Raw genomic sequence first — 16,423 nt, 5'->3', positions numbered from 1 at the left:
TCATCCTATCAGTAGCGTTTGGCTGAATGTGAGCACAGGTCTAACCGTATACAGCTCAGAATCCACCCGCTCATTTCCGTCAGCAGTCAGATCAAGAAACGTCAATGAGCCTGTTCTATTAGCGGTCCTTTCAAATCCATTATGGTGGATTAGGCAATGTCGTGTCCAAATACGTCTGCATGTAACTGTACATTACTCTTTACTGATCAATTTGTGGTGGGTGGGGGGGGGGGGGTTGATGCATACTTAAATTTCCTTTCTTTTGTCTTTCTCCTAATCCTACTCTTATATCCACTGTGTGAAACATTTAACCACAAAGACCACAATTCCATTTGTTATCAAAAAGTCTTTAATTGAAACAGTCAACATTCAATACATGTATATTATTATTGTTATTCGTATTATTAGTATTATTATTATTTTACAAAATGTCTACCACTCAAGGCATTACATGAAATGGTATTTAAAATATTTTACTTTTTTAATGGAAAATGCAAATGTTGAAATGCATATGAAGTTCCTAACATCAATTTGTGTCTGAATATGGAATATTAAGAATATTGTGATAATATTATATACTTAGACTATTTCAAGAAATGACACTATCTACAGTATCTACATATTTTACATTTCATATTTCAGGGGAAATGAGGCAAAAAAATCAGTACCTAATCATACTTTATACAATAGAACTGCTACTGGTTCACAAAAGGTATTCCAAATAACATATTTATAAGAAGGATACTACAGCACATGTTTGGCCTGTTAAAACATAAAGCGCTATATAACATATATAACGTTAATAATACATTATGGAAAACAATTTGTACAACAACTCTAACAAATAACACTTAACACCAACTTTCCAGATGGTTTAGCTTTAGCTCAGCTATAAACTGAAGTCATTTGACAAAGTACCACCAAATATTGACAACTGTGAATTCCGATTAACTTTGGCTACATCGACACAGGCAAATATCTACTTGAACAGGAAGAAAGCCTGTTTGACAAACTGCTCGTGGAAGTTAATACGCTCCGGCTCCTGCCTGAGTTCTGACTAGAATTCTAGATTCTTCCTCTCCTCTGTTGGCATCACTTCATCATTACTTTCACATTTCTCCCCTTGCTATTCCTGCTTACAGAGCTGCAAACAACACTGCGACTACAGCATAATTATTTCTCGTAGGAGTAATACCAGCAAGTGTATTGGATGTTTCTTCCTCAGAGAGAATGTTTCCTTGCTCGCGTGGGGGTGGGGAGTTTGGTTCTAGATCCGCTGTGACCTGTGTAAAGTGCCTTGAGAAAACTGTTGTGAAACTGTGCCACGTCAATAAAATGGAATCGAATTACGGAAAGGGAGATAAATGGTACATGGGAGGCTAGTCCCACAAAAGGCGCGCTTATCATTCGACTGTAGGCGCGCTAAGCAGATATGGTGCTGACCGATTGCCTATCTTTAATAGAAGTAGAACTCGAACTTTTCCTTTTTGTGCAGTACACATAGAGAGCTGTGAGGGGAACACAGCTGACTGCTGACACCAACAGCATGGCAATGAAGACTTGACCAAAAACAGGATAGTCCGTCACCACCGTCTTTCCCTGAAACAAACAGATACAGTACATGCAGTCAGTGGTCAGCCTTCAGCAAGCAATTAAAGATGCTCATCCAGCAATTAGTCCGCACTTTACATGTACACGATGCATTCACTGTCATTTGAATGCAGTAATTAAAAAAATACACATATAGAGGAACAGTGAAGCCAATTTGTCTCCACTGAAAAAAAAAATGGATTTGACATAAAAGGATGAATATGAGACAATTACTGTTCAACTTCTAACTTCCAGACATTTGCATCTGGATCTGTTATACAATAAGCACACTTATTTTTGTGAGAAAAAGTATTGTCTCAGACAGAAGCGGGCGCGTCAGTAAATTTTGCTGGTCCTCATGTGTAGGTAACAGCACAGAGGGGGCGGAGCATTCTCGATGGGCCCCTCAGAAAGTAAATCAAACTGACGTATTGGGCACCACTCGCACTCGCAACCCCCAACACCCCCGAACGCATCCTACAAAACGGGGACCTATCATGGGCCCTGTGAGCTTGTGGGCGCTGGGGCGACCGCCCCTTTGCCCCCACTCTGGCTCCGCTACTGCTGGTCCTTCATTAGTCATTCGCCAGTGGCCGGGCCACCCGTCCGTCGTCGTCAGACCGTAAATATTTTAAGACGACCCAGTCCATCATCATCAGTCTGTCACCCTATTATTGTTATTTTAAGCGCACTTTTGTCATTGCAAAATTACTGTTCGGGCCCGCTATTTTTGTACTGTCAATACATAAATGCTAACAAGGGTAACAGCAGTGGTGGGCGCGTCAGTAAATTTCACCGGTCCGTCATATGTCATTTGCCAGTGGCCGGCCCGCCAGTCGGTCATCGTCAATCTGTTATTATTTCAGGCGGGCTCAGTCCGTCAGTCGTCACTACGTCACAAGCAGGTGTAGCACAAGCAGACACGCAGCCAAATAAACTTAAAAAAACAAACACACACGCACACAGCGTGGTGAAGCGGATGACAGACAGATCAGATTTAAAAGGTGTTTGATTGAATCTTTACAGTATATTGACAAGATCATTTAACTTTTTCATAGTTGCGTTGAATTCTTGCGGCTGTTGCTGCTGAGTGTTTAAAGATTTCGGTGTCTTAATAATTTAGAAAATTAAGAGATCTTTATTGTTAGTGTATTTTTTATTCTGGTGTAATTTCTTCGAATATCACGCGAATGGTTCGCTTTTATTTATTTTTTCTAAAAATTGTTCCATTTATTTGTCATCTTTTCAAAATAAACCTTTAAAAAAAAAAAAAATCCGTTTTTTTTTTGTACCGAAAATATACCGAACCGAAGTTTTCAAAAAACCGAACCGAACCGAAATGTGATTTAGCGTACCGTTACAACCTTAGTATGTACTGTGAAACATCAAACGGCTTATTAAATCAGATATGACGATGCTTTGATCGCTTCGCAGACATTTGGATAACTGGAGCAATTAGACAGGTAATATGTCATTTATGGTAACTTGATGTCATTGCAGGAGACGTAGTATATTAAGAGGAGTTTGACGCAGTCAATGTTATTGCAATGTGTTAGCCTAGCGACCCGAAGTTAGCAGGCTGCCATACCCCAAATGCAGAAATGGTGCGTGCTTGGAGTCTATTTTTCAACTGAGGTACCAAGGAAAATCAGATCAAGTACAGCTCTAGATTGGTTAAAGCGGTATATGCCGAGACTTTTGTCTCTATATACAATAAACCAGAGCTGCTTCAAACTTCTTGGATATGGACACATTACTTTCTGATTTTGTGCAATAGTGGGAACAAACTATTTATTTGTGAGCTAGGAGGGAATTTAATTGATGTTTTGTTTATATAGTGGAAATTTTAAGGCACTGAAATCCGATCTCTTATGAAAGCTAAGGTACAACAATTTTCATATTGTGCTGTACCTATAAAATGTTGGAAGATGTAGTGAAATGCAAAAGTTCTGTACACACATTGAAACATTTGAACAGTTTGTCATAATGTAGTAATAAAAACAAATTTACCAGCTCCTTGTCCCATGCTTGGTAGGTGGGTGTACCTCCTCTGATATAATTGACAATATAGAATATGAAGAGGAATATTAGGAGAAGGGGACTGATTATCCCCCACATGATCTTCAAGTACCAGTTCGGACGGTGGCCAAGCATGTCTTCTATGTCTTTTTCAAACCTACAGGGAGCGAATGATCGTTTCAGCAAGCATGACATTGTTATTGTTACATTGTAGCAACTAAAATGCATAGTAGCAATACTAACATACAAACCTTTTAATTCCATAGAGGTAACTGACAGTCAGAATCTCTATGAGCACAACAAAGAGCAGGGAGAAAGACGCTCCATATTCATTGAACATGGTAAACCAGTAATTTCCAGATGGGGTGGTAAAGGCCAGGCCGAGCAGCATCAAGATTAGACATATTATTCCTGCAAGGAAAACACACAACACACAGGTAATGCACAGCCCAAGTGAAAGGACACTTTGGGAATGCGATGGACCAATCAAGTTTGGGCCATCTCATCTGATTACCATTCACTAACACATGGCGGCAGACCACCAGAATTCCTGTTTCAAGGTATATACAAAAAAGGACAACAGCAGTTAGAAGCTAGTCTGAAAGCTGAAACGATATTATGGGAAAGAGAGCTCTAATGAATATGCAGAATGCAAACATAAAATGTGTGTTGTTGGACACAACAGATAAAACTACAGTCTAGATTAGGGGTGGGCAACTGGCGGCCCGCAGACCAAAGTGAGTGGCCTCTTGATTAATTTAAAAAATATATCTTTTCTGTTTTTTACAAAGCTAAAGAATTCTTCAAATAAAACTCTGATAAAACTTCAATATACATTTTCCACAGGCGACGCCACTAGCATTTTCTCAGTCCTGGGTCTAACGGGGGGGCTGAGAATTTTTTTTTCATGACTTCACTTACTTGAGAGGTCCTCGTATTTTTTCCAATAAAAGTATGATACACTTCGCAAGCACGTCTGTACGGGGGTGTGGAACGACTAATGTGGACTAAATATTTTTGACTGGAAAACTCATTTGCACATAAATGCAAAGTATGTTCAAACGCATTGATAACATGTAAGCTAAAAGCTAAAATCAAAGCATTTTTTGTATAATGCAACGGGGTATTGAGTTGCGCAAGTTAAAAAAAAAGCTATGTTTGTAGCATTTGGCCTACATTATACCAATACGTTTGAAAATTAAGAAAGTAAGCATTGTTTATTAGTAAGTTGTATGGATTTATTATTATGTCAGCAGTGCATGATTTCCGTTTGTGGCAGGAGTAAAAAAATAGAAAAATTAATATATTCCTTTTGCCTAATGTGTGAAATGTTGATATTTCTCTTCCCTCTGCATTCAGCACACAGTCTGAGAAGAAACATGAAAACCGCTTGTATAAAAGTACAATAAATATAAGATTACATCAAGACTGCCACAAACCTAAAGATAAAGACACTGAAATATGACTTATAAGAGCCATGTGCAAGTTTGTGTTTTGGTGTGTTTACCGATGCGTCCATGCGCCACATGCCAGTGATTCTCAACCAGTGTGAAATGGCACATATGTGTGCTGGTCAAGATCGTCAGGTGTTCCGTGGAAAATTAACCAATGTCAATTATTTTGGAAAAAAAAAAAAATTCTAATGACTTGTTTTGGGGTTAATTTATTCATGCCAACCACATTGTAACAGGCAAAACAATTAAACGCTCTTCCACTGAAGTTACATATTTATCCTTTTTACATACTTTTTGTGAGAATCATTTTGCCTAGTGGTGTGCCGTTTTCCCGATGTGAAAAATGTGCCTCGGCTCAATAAAGGTTGAGGAACACTGCTGTATACAATATGTAGATGTGGTTCCCATCCACTGTGCCGCAGCACATTAGTACGCCATGGAAGGACTCGGGTGTGCTGCCAGAAATAACCAAATATCTCTTAATTGGTCTGAAAATTATTATTCATTCACTACAAACAGTGCTTATTCATGGGCATAGCTGATGGTTTATGGGGCTACTTATGCTTTACTGTCTGTGTTTCAAGTCAACCAGATCTGATCTGGTTGTTCAGTACAATTAACCTGCCTTGTGGTTAAAATGGTTTAGGTCTTACTTAGAAGAAAGAAGTTTCTTTGTGACCATTGGAAGTTTTGAATCAGATCAGAGGGCCTTGACATGTGGGGTTCCTCAAGGGTCAGTCCTTGGGCCCCTTCTGTTCAGTCTGTATATGTTACCTTTGGGTCAAATGCTTCAGAATACCAATGTTGCCTATGACAGTTATGCAGATGACACACAGCTATATATATCAATGTCCCCAAATGACACCAGTTCAATCAGCGTATTGTGTCACTGTCTAGAAGAAATTAACAATTGGATGAACGAAAATTTCCTTCAGCTAAACCAAAACAAAACAGAGGTCATTGTTTTCGGCAATAAAGAAAAGAGGATTGTCGTTAGAAAACACCTGGAGTCATTTCCTTTAGAAACCAAAGGCCAAGTCCGAAATCTTGGGGTATTGATAGACTCAGACCTGACTTTCAGCAATCATATACAATCAATCACTAGATCAGCCTTTTATCAGCTGAAAAATAGATCCAGACTGAAGGGTTGCATGCTCCAAGCAGACCAGGAGAAACTTATCCATGTTTTCATCTCCAGTAGACTTGATTATTGTAACGGTCTTCTTACTGGTCTCCCTCAAAAGAGCATCAAACAGCTGCAGCTCATTCAGAACGCTGCAGTTCGGGTTCTTACCGGAACAAAGAGATCGGAACATATTACTCCAGTCCTAAAGGCTTTACACTGGCTCTCAATTAAGTGAAGAATAGATTTTAAAATTTTGCTACTGGACTATAAATCACTGAATAGTTTGGGTCCTGAATACATGAATGAAATGCTGATTGAATATAAACCATGTAGGACTCTGAGATCTGCAGACTTGGGTCAATTAGTGGAACTGAGAGTTCAAGGTAAACATGGTGAAGCTGCATTTAGCTGTTACGCTGCACGCAATGGAATAAGCTACCAACAGAAGTGAAGTCAGCCCCGTGTGTAAATGCTTTTAAATCCAGATTAAAAACTTTGCTTTTTTCCTCATCCCTTTGATTAAGGTCCTCTAGACAATTTTAAATCTTTCTTATTTTTTTTTTTTTAATTCTTTCATATATTTTAGAAACCCACTTTTATTTCTTTACTTTTAAATGTTTTTAAAGTTTTCTGCTAATGTGCTTAAATGTTGTAGTTTTGTTGGTTGCTTTTGTTTTCTCTACTTGGCTTTTGAAATGTTGTTAACTGTTGTGTTTGTAAATGCTTGTAGGTGTTGTCTTTGCTTGTGTGAAGCACATTGAGTGGCCTTGTGTATGAAATGTGCTTTATAAATGAAACTGCCTTGCCTTGTCATCCAGTTATACAATAGGAAAAATAGCTTTCTTTCCAACAGGTGCAGATTTTACATCAGTTCATCTATCTATCTATCTATCTATCTATCTATCTATCTATCTATCTATCTATCTATCTATCTATCTATCTATCTATCTATCTATCTATCTATCTATCTATCTATCTATCTATCTATCTACTGTATCTATGGCATTTTCTGTTTTTACAATATGTGGCTTGGCTTATAAAGGTTGGGAAACACTTCAGTACAGTGCATGAATTTTATTTTATCATAGTAGCTATTTTTGTTTTGTGAAATACTCTTTAGTTGCTTATCACTAAGACATTAAAAATAAAAAGGAAATAGTGATGCGGTTTTTGTTTGATTGATGGCCAGTCTTATCCGCAACAGCCAATCACGGCCTTACTGAAAACAATGATAGGTATGCAGGCGTGTACATGACAAATACGTCAAATACATCAATGTTTGCGTGCAACAGTCCTGCACATTTTTCAAAGTATGGCATTGTTTAATGTGGCAAGGCATATTTGTAAAGAAAAAAAAGTATGTATTTTTACATAATGAGAGCAGAGGACACTGTGGTAGACTGGTACTTGAGGCAGCAGTCTAAAACTCGACAAAAGCACAAAAAAAAAAAAAGCTTACGTTGCTTAATATGTCAGAAAGCGGCAATCGCTCATCCCCAAAATGGATGTGGACAGCTCTAGTTATGGCCACGTTAACCTCTAAACGTATTGCCCAAATAGTTTATGGACGACGCGTTTCTCTCATTAAGTGACATAAGCTTTGTAGTGAGTGCCTCTACGAAGAGTAAAACGCAATACAATCCGTTATACTTGGGCTTGGGATCATTCTAATATTTTCAGAGGATGATGTAAACATAAGTAGAGATATCACCATACATTTTGGTGACTATTGATTGCTTTTCTCGCACATTAGGTGAAGTTTAGTTTCCTACATTACATATTTTAGACTGTCGTGGTGCATCACTGTAAGGCAATTGAGGAGGGACATATTACTTTAGTTAGCAACTAAAGAGTCATTTGAACCGTTTCATAAAATAATCCACGTGGGCCACAAACTCTTTGGACATCTAAAATGAAGATCAATTTTCTTTTCCTTTTTTTTTTACTTTTAAATTCTGCAGAAGAAGTCTGCCATATTGGATGAAGCTATTGTATTAGCCATAAAATCGGCAAACAATTTTTATGAAATTGAGTTAGAATGACATAATGCAATCAAAAGCAATGATTTGGTATTAATCTGATGAGTTCAGGTTAGATGGAACATCTCCAAGTACAATGTGAACGAGGCATCTTCACAATTCACTTCACTTTACCACATTCAACACGTCGATGAACTCAAGAAGGCATCTTGGTATATGTTTTGTAAATGTTAATGATAATACTTGCTAGCGGTTGTCGCAAAGGGGCGCCATTCAAGTGTACTGACTGGAAGCAGCAGCGCTACGTGACTATATCCAAATATATGTAGCAAAGTAAGTATTGTCCATTGGGTATTAATAATAATTAGCGCCGCATGCATTTGATTTGCCCACCTTAAGGCTGGGCTCTGGCGACGGGTCTGCGGTAACTACATGTCCTGACATTTATAACATAAGGACCGATACTGATACCTTGTGCCGTGCAGTACAAACCGGCAAATTTATTTTCACATAACAGCTCCCGGGTGAATTAATCCAACATGTACTGAGAAGAGTAACTTAAAAGGCATAAGGTTAAAAAAAAATGTGAATCAAACAATATGTGTCAAAGTCTTACCGTTCAACACCTCATTGCTAACTTTGGACAGTATCTTAAAGTCTCGTAGTGGGGTGGTGATAGCGGTCATGTTGCCCAGCATGCTGCCCAATCCCAGAAGCAGAAGCATGATGAAGTACAGCACTGACCATAACTGAGGCAGGGGCATGTTTTGAATGGCTTCACTGTACACAATGAAAGCGAGACCAACCCCTTCGACTGCCTGAAACGGATGAGAGGGGGGGAAAAAAAGCAGAGTTCAGTGATAAGAGTTTATGACTCCAATCTACCTTGATTTGGCCTCTCGAAAGATTGTGTACGAAGATGGACTTTCCTCAAGAAAAAAGTGGGAAAGGATAACTGCTGGCACATATCTATTAACACATCAACGACTCGTAGTTGCGGCTATAGACTGTACATGATTCTTTGGTGCTCTCTCATCCTGACCTAGAACAATCATGTAACACAAGCAATTTGGATTGGCTATCAATAGTAGGGGTTTAGTTAAAAAAAAATCAAGAAACAATCAACTAAAAATAAAAATAAAGTCAGTAAAAAATACTAAATAGAAATTTGCAACAACAAAGAAGCATAAAATCAAAAATGTGCCCGTTGGGGCGGCATGGCTCAGTGGTAGAGTGGTCGTCTCCCAACCCAAAGAATGTTGGTTTCACTAAATCCACAGTTCGGGTCGGTTCTTGCTTTTGTGCTCACGGTTTTCGGTTTGGTTCGGTATGTGTTGACTTAAAAAAAAACAGTATACGTATCATGGATCATATAAGACTTGATTAAGACTTGATTTGACAATTTGAGCTTTTAAGGAGAGTAATTATAGGATCAGTGTTTTCCATCCTGTGGAGCCAAGATACATATTTTGCATAAAAAAAACCTCACGGTAATCCACCAAACAAAAATAACAAAAAGTGTGCATACTGAAATAATGATCTTGTCTCAGTTTAGTACTTCCTCAATGTGAAATTTAGTCTTGTACAGTTGAACACAAAGTATTTGCCAGGAACCATGACTTAATTCTGTTGTATTAATGGCGACAGATGGATACACAGGTTGGTTTTATGTTTTGCCATCCAAGTGAAGAGAAGTTATTGCCTGACACTCTATGCCATTGACATAGATCGTTTGAAAGTACGTATGTACTGCGATTGGCTTGCAACCAGTTCAGGGTGTACCCCGCCTACAACAGCTGGGACAGGCTCCAGCACGCCTGCGACCCTTGTGAAGATAAGCGTATATACATATATATGATAGAATACAACCATGCATTTAAAAAAAACAAAGAAACATTTATTGTGTTATAACACCAATAGAAGAGGAGTAGAATGATGAAGAACATACTGTGTCTAGTTCATCATTTAGGTCACAGTCTTCCAGTTTATTGCCAAGCTCAGCAAACTGCTCCGGGTAAGTTGCATTGAGTGTTTTAATCCAGTCAAACACATTGTTCATGTTGATAGTGTCCTCTGCCAAATTAAAGGTATTTAGCAGCAATATGCGTGTCCTGGAACAGATGACAGTAATACTGTTCACTCTTGTAACACCAGACATTTGACAAATACTAAGCAGTATGACCTAATACTAACACCATCAGCTATCCAATATTTCTTTTGGCTGTATTAATAACCAAGGGCAAACTCGGATCATCAATCATACACATTGATGAGCAAAACATACTGTGCACTCACCTCTCCAGGCAGTTCTCATAGTTAACCGTGGCTTTAAACCCATAGATGGAAAAGGTGACGATGGAAGCAAAGATGGAGGTGCCACTGTTGATGAGGGAGACAATGATGGCCTGTCGCTCAAAATTGTTGTTGTACTGATTGTAGCTGGAAAAGGCTATGAGCGACCCAAATCCCAAACCCAGAGAAAAAAAAATCTGAGTGGCAGCATTTATCCATGCAGTGGGGTTGGCCAGTTCTTCCATCTAAAAGCATGTAAACATATGGGTCAACATGGACATAACACACTCGGACACAAGTTGGATAGTCTCCTTGGCCGTAGTAGAAACATATATGACAACACTATTTGAGGGAACGTCAACACTGTACTGATGTTTTTGTTCATCTACATATCATGTAATAATGGCCAATTAAGACATCCTTACCTTGGGGGTGAACATGTACGTGATTCCATGGATGGCACCTGGAAGAGTCAAACCCCGAATGAGGTAGATAAAGAGGACCACATAAGGAAATGTGGCAGTAAAGTAAACAACCTGCAGACAGAATCAAACAACAAAATTGTCATCCTGTCAATCCTTTGAAGAAGTAATTCTGCGCTCATGGTATAATGAGGAGAAGAATGTGGAAAACAAGACTATAAACTGGAGAAAAATGAAGAGGACTCATATTCATTCGTGTCATCAGTTCTTATCAAAGGCAAGGCCATTCATTTAAAAAAAAAAAAAAAATGACACTAGTATTCTCACTACTACGCTTGCGCTTGAGCCGCATCTGCAAACTTCTCCTACCTTTCCAGATGACTTCACTCCATGGATTATGAAGAGGTAGGTAATCACCCAGGCCAGCAGGAGACACAAAGCCTGACTTGTCCGAATGCCTCCATTCTCTTCAATCGAAGAAGAAATGTCCAGTGTTTCTCTAAAAAAGAAGTACTGGGTTGAAGAAGCCTTTTGGCACTCTTCTACAGGTCCGGTCAGATTGGAATTAACAGGGCAATCTGACCAGGGCAGGACTGACTGTGAATGCAAATCAGTGAAAGGTTAGTCTAAAGGACGTCGTGAGCTCAGAATTTCATACATTCTAGTTTTATCCAGTAAATTATTTAGTAGCTCACTTGGAAAGAATTAAAGAGGTACCAGAAACTCCATGCATTGATGATGTTGTAGTAGAGGCAAAGATACACGGATGCTACAACACTTGCAAGACCTGAAATGAGAGATTTAAGATTAAGATTATTTCTTTTAAATGTGTGGATTTTGTTTTTTTTAGGAGACTCGGATGTGTGAGTGATAGAGTGTTACACTGTATAAAATAATAAAAAACTGTCACAAATGACAATTGCCCCAAGACAATCGCCAGAAGTGATGACGACTTTAACCAAACATCAACAAACATCCCCACTGTGATAGTTTAAAGCAGAGGGAAATGTTCATAAATACAAGTAACAGAGCTGGGCATTTTACTAAAAATTGAGCGTCCGTAATTCGTCATCCGTTTGCAGCGTGGGTACCCTTCCGTCATTCGTCATTCTGTTTTTTTCCCGAGGGGAAAAAATAGTACCTGTGTATAGGCCGGTCCGCCTCTCGTTTTAAACGGCCGTCCGTTGGCCAGTCCAACTAAACTTTCATATCAGGATGGTAATGTAGTATCGATGCATTGTATCAGAGCATTTTTACCAGCACTGTTATTGTACAGATGTACCAGATGTACTGGTACTGGTATCAGTGGTCAGTGCATCCCTAATATAAATCAAACATGATATATTGTTTTTTGACTTCCTGTTTCGTCTGTCCCTACAACGGAACCTCCAATGTTCTGCAATTTGGAATTCAACCATATTTCAGGAATAAAATATGCCTCAAAAGTTAAATCTTCATGTCAGACATAAGCAAATGTCACAGGACTTCAGTATATTTAACGAGAATTAAGATCAGGAAGCATCGAAATAATTTAATAAACAAGTGTTTCTATTTTTTGTTGTTGTTGTTTTTTTGTGTGATTCCACCTCATACGGGAACAAGTGATGACAAGGAGAAAAAATGTGATGATGGCCATTGTGCCCAAAAAGGTTACAACAGGAGAGTGACAGACGTCCATGCTCTGGCTGCTTAGTATAATACTTTGTGGCTAAAGGAAGCAGAAGTCAACATTGTAAATAAAAGAACAATGTTGTCTTCACCACAGTCATCTGTGTTTAGTGCTAGTATAAAACGAGTGACTTCCCAGGCGCATGAGGCTATCCACCTTTTGCAAGTTCACTACACATCCAAATAAAGGGTGTAGTTTGCTGTCTTTTTACAGTACAGCACTCAAGTAGTTATTTAGTTATGTATCTCTACATCATAACAATTATATGCTTGTTTCATGTACTTACCCACTCCTCCCAAATACGGGTTAATGGCCGACCAGGCCCCAATGCTTCCCAAGCGCATTTTTTGACCAATGGCAAGCTCCATGTAGAATAAGGGCACACCCTCAATAAACAGCATCAGCAGATATGGAATCAAGAAACCTCCTGTTGGAGGAAAGACCAATTAAATACAGGCTTTACTTGGTTCTATATACATTATGAAGAAAACAATACATTTAGTATCATGTAGCTTCCCCAGTTTATCATTTTTCAGTTAACCTAATACTGTAAATTTCAAAGTTTCCAAACTGAGATATCTGCAGATGAGCTACTACCGCCTCTTAAATATACCATACTGTGTGTATTATATTGAGTTTGTACCTCTGTATTATCTACCACAAGTAGCCCTTCAATAAACCTTTCAGAGTTTTATCTAGTGAACTTTGACATAATAAACTATTAACTCAGAATAGCTACTAATGAACTTGTGAATACAGAGTGAGCAATATGATACATACAGTGAAAATCAGTGACACGTGTTTTGCTACATAGATTATTTGACACTGCTACAAGAAATTGAATAATTTATTAATATAATAAAAATAATGATATCAGCTAGATGCTGTGTACTGTTTGTGAAGATGGTCCGAATCTTTGAAATTCTTACTAGTCATTGCGAACAAATACTTTCAGATTTTCACATAAACATGCAGTTAATAACCTTAAAGCAGAAGTCAACCCAAACATATTTTTTACAAGAATATGTTGCCAGCAGGCCCACCAGTTGAAACACGGCATTCTTATTAATTTTGCCTTTGTGGAATATAAGTTAAGCAGCAAAATGCACTCATTTTTAGACATCTATGGGGGCAGCCATTTTGTCTTCTGTCGACTGAAAATGACATCACAACTGATCACAATGACCAATCACGACTCTGATTCAGAGAACAGGTCAGCCGTAGTGTTTCTTTTTGTCAGGATTCATTTTTGTAATCAATGTTGTTATTTGTTGGTTTTTAGGTCGAGTTAGATTTAGTCTCACGTTATTTTCACACAAAAGTACAGTAGTGTTAATGTTCAAACTGTGCGTAAAGTTACATTCCTCCACGTTGCTCATGTTGGTTGTAGCTCAAAATAACAAAATAAAAAATGGCTCCATCTAGTCTATCAAAATATTTGGGACATTTTGGATTCAAAAGCATTGTGTGACATGTATTTACACTACAATGATATTACCTACACACACAAACATTATATTGGATAAATAGATAAAGTAAATTGTTACTGTAGAATTGGATGTATGATTGGTGTGAAATGAAATACTTTATTTTCACAAGCGGCATTACTTTTCTCTACAATTTCATGCTGCTCTTGTTGTGTTTGTGTATGACTTAAATGGTTATGTCATAAAGTCTTATCGATTCCTTCTACTGTGTGCTGCTTTAACAGGTGGTAGACTTCATGCTGAATAGAGCTCATTCATTTGCAATGTCACTCCATGGTTTGGCCTTATAGTTTATGACATGTTGTTGAGGTTTACAGCCTGCTTCAACTTTGTATCAACTCAGCTAAAGATTTGTTTGGAAATTTTACAACCTACATTGACTTTACATTATGACCTGACATACTGGAAATGTGTCTTTTTATTCATTTCTATCAAATCCAAACTGATGGTCATCACTCTTCCATGTTTGTTGACACATGAGTGAGTTTGGTTTACTGTTGTTCAAGGACAACTTTGAGACTGTCAGCAATTTTTACTCGGAAGGTTTGGAATATTGATGTCAACAGGCAGCAAACGTTTCATTGATAAATTTGGTCTTATGGGGTCTAATGGGTTTTTTTTTTCTGCTATTGTGACCCAACAGCAGTTGGGAAAAGGACCATATTTAGTTACTTTAGCTAAATTCAAAATGGACACCGCACAATTTTCTCACAATGAGCAAATAAAAATAATATATTCATAATAACACAAACCAATAAGTATAGTATATTGCTATATAATTATAATGAATATAATAATGCTAGGCAGCACGGGGCCGACTAGTTAGCACATCCACCTTACAGTGCACATGTCCGGGGTTCAAATACGGGCACCGGCCTTCCTGTGTGGAGTTTGCATGTTCTCCCCGTGCCTGCGTGGGTTTTCTCCGGGTACTCCGGTTTCCTCCCACATTCCAAAAACATGCTTGGGAGGTTAATTGAACACACTAGATTGCCCATTGTTAATGTGAATGTGAGTGTGAATGTTTGTTCGTCTACGTGTGCCCTGCGATTGGCTGGCAACCAGTTCAGGGTGTCCCCCACCTACTGCCCGGAGAACAGCTGTGATAAGCAGCATGCCCGCTACCCTCGTGAGGGTAAGTAGTTCAGATGATGGATGGAGGGATAATAATTCTTATTTAAAAGATGCCTTGAAATTAAAAAAAAAATGCTTAGTGCAGTCCAATGATTTTCTGGAATTTAAAATTAGAATTTCCACTTTTTACTTAAGTTCAACAGGGAAGTCACTTGTCTTTAACTTGAATACTTAGATGTGTCATAGGCTGTTGCTGCTGAGTGTTTAAAGACTTCAGAGTCTTAATAGTTTACAAAATTAAGAGAGCTTTATTGTTAGTGTATTTTTTATTCTGATGTAATTTCTTAGAATATCCCCAAAATGGTTCTTTTAATTATTTTTTCTAAAAAATGCACCGTTTACTTGTCATTTCAAAATAAACACTTTTTTTTTTTTTAATCTGTTATTTGTACCAAATATATACTGAACCGAAGTTTCCAAGAAACCGAACCGAAATGTGATTTTGCGTACCGTTACACCCCTAGTATTTGGGCATAAGGGTGGACAAAATGATGACATTTGACTTTATAGTCAGCCCCGCATACTCGAAGTAAGGCACATGCGTAATCATGCTTTTGTTCCAATAACATTTTTTGTAAATGTTGTGACCAATAATTTGTCTGTCAGTTTGCATCCCTTAATGTCAAATAAAAATATACATCTCTCTCTCTCTTTCTCTCTCTCTCTCTCTCTCTCTCTCTCTCTCTCTCTCTCTCTAACTAAAAATAAGTAAAAGAGAACTTGCAATTATAAGGACATTCGAACGAACTTGATGAAGTTAAGGATAAGAAAAGTGCAACTACTTCCTCCACGCGCAACAAGCCAGCATGACAAAAATGACGTCGTCAGTTCTCACCTCCACCGTGCATCTGGCAAAGGTATGGGAATCGCCAAACGTTCCCCAGTCCGACCGCATAAGAAACACAGGCCAACACGAACTGCAAGGGACTGTCCCAGTTGGGTCGAGCATCTTTCTCCATGTCCGCGCCTCAAGTGAACGTCTTGAATGGACGGCTCGTCAACAGGTTGTGTGAGGCGCTGGTGCGCTTTCAGCCTTTTGACAGCGCTGTGATTGGAACTTGGACGGTGGCAGGGGGCGTGGCCTCAAAGGAGCCACTTTATTATCCCAATAATTGTTTTATTTTGTTATTGTATCAGTGTTGGGCCACATAGAACGGGTCTCAACAAACATTTGGAGATTGGACAATACAAATACACGCGCAGACCCATGCACGCGCACACGCACGCACACGATACATCAGAATCAGAATC

General features: G+C 38.5%; 1 protein-coding gene across 1 annotated transcript; it reads right to left on the bottom strand.

Annotated features, from left to right (window-relative positions):
* Positions 1–362: 362 nt before the first annotated feature.
* Positions 363–16,181, bottom strand: LOC147143967 (sodium- and chloride-dependent transporter XTRP3-like). Its single transcript, XM_086038590.1, has 11 exons — positions 16,008–16,181; positions 12,838–12,978; positions 11,578–11,669; positions 11,252–11,479; positions 10,886–10,996; positions 10,464–10,705; positions 10,117–10,279; positions 8,785–8,986; positions 3,861–4,020; positions 3,601–3,766; positions 363–1,599 (listed from the first exon to the last, which is right to left on the bottom strand). Exons 1-11 carry the CDS (start codon positions 16,129–16,131, stop codon positions 1,423–1,425), a joined length of 1,806 nt encoding a protein of 601 aa, XP_085894716.1. The 5' UTR covers positions 16,132–16,181; the 3' UTR covers positions 363–1,422.
* Between the last annotated feature and the right edge of the window lie 242 nt (positions 16,182–16,423).

The sequence above is a fragment of the Filicampus tigris genome, chromosome 8 (genome assembly GCF_054856515.1).
Source record: "Filicampus tigris isolate MCC_2025a chromosome 8, RoL_Ftig_1.0, whole genome shotgun sequence".
Classification (NCBI taxonomy): domain Eukaryota; kingdom Metazoa; phylum Chordata; class Actinopteri; order Syngnathiformes; family Syngnathidae; genus Filicampus; species Filicampus tigris.
This window is presented reverse-complemented; position numbering and strand designations above follow the sequence as displayed.

Bases quoted from the DNA above. Each gene is read 5' to 3' on its own strand.
- LOC147143967 (XM_086038590.1), bottom strand. From the start codon at position 16,131: ATGGAGAAAGATGCTCGACCCAACTGGGACAGTCCCTTGCAGTTCGTG. The intron at 10,706-10,885 runs GTAAGGATGTCT...ACATGCTTTTAG, and splicing joins CGTACATGTTCACCCCCAAG to ATGGAAGAACTGGCCAACCC. The intron at 3,767-3,860 runs GTTTGTATGTTA...CGCTCCCTGTAG, and splicing joins TACCTCTATGGAATTAAAAG to GTTTGAAAAAGACATAGAAG.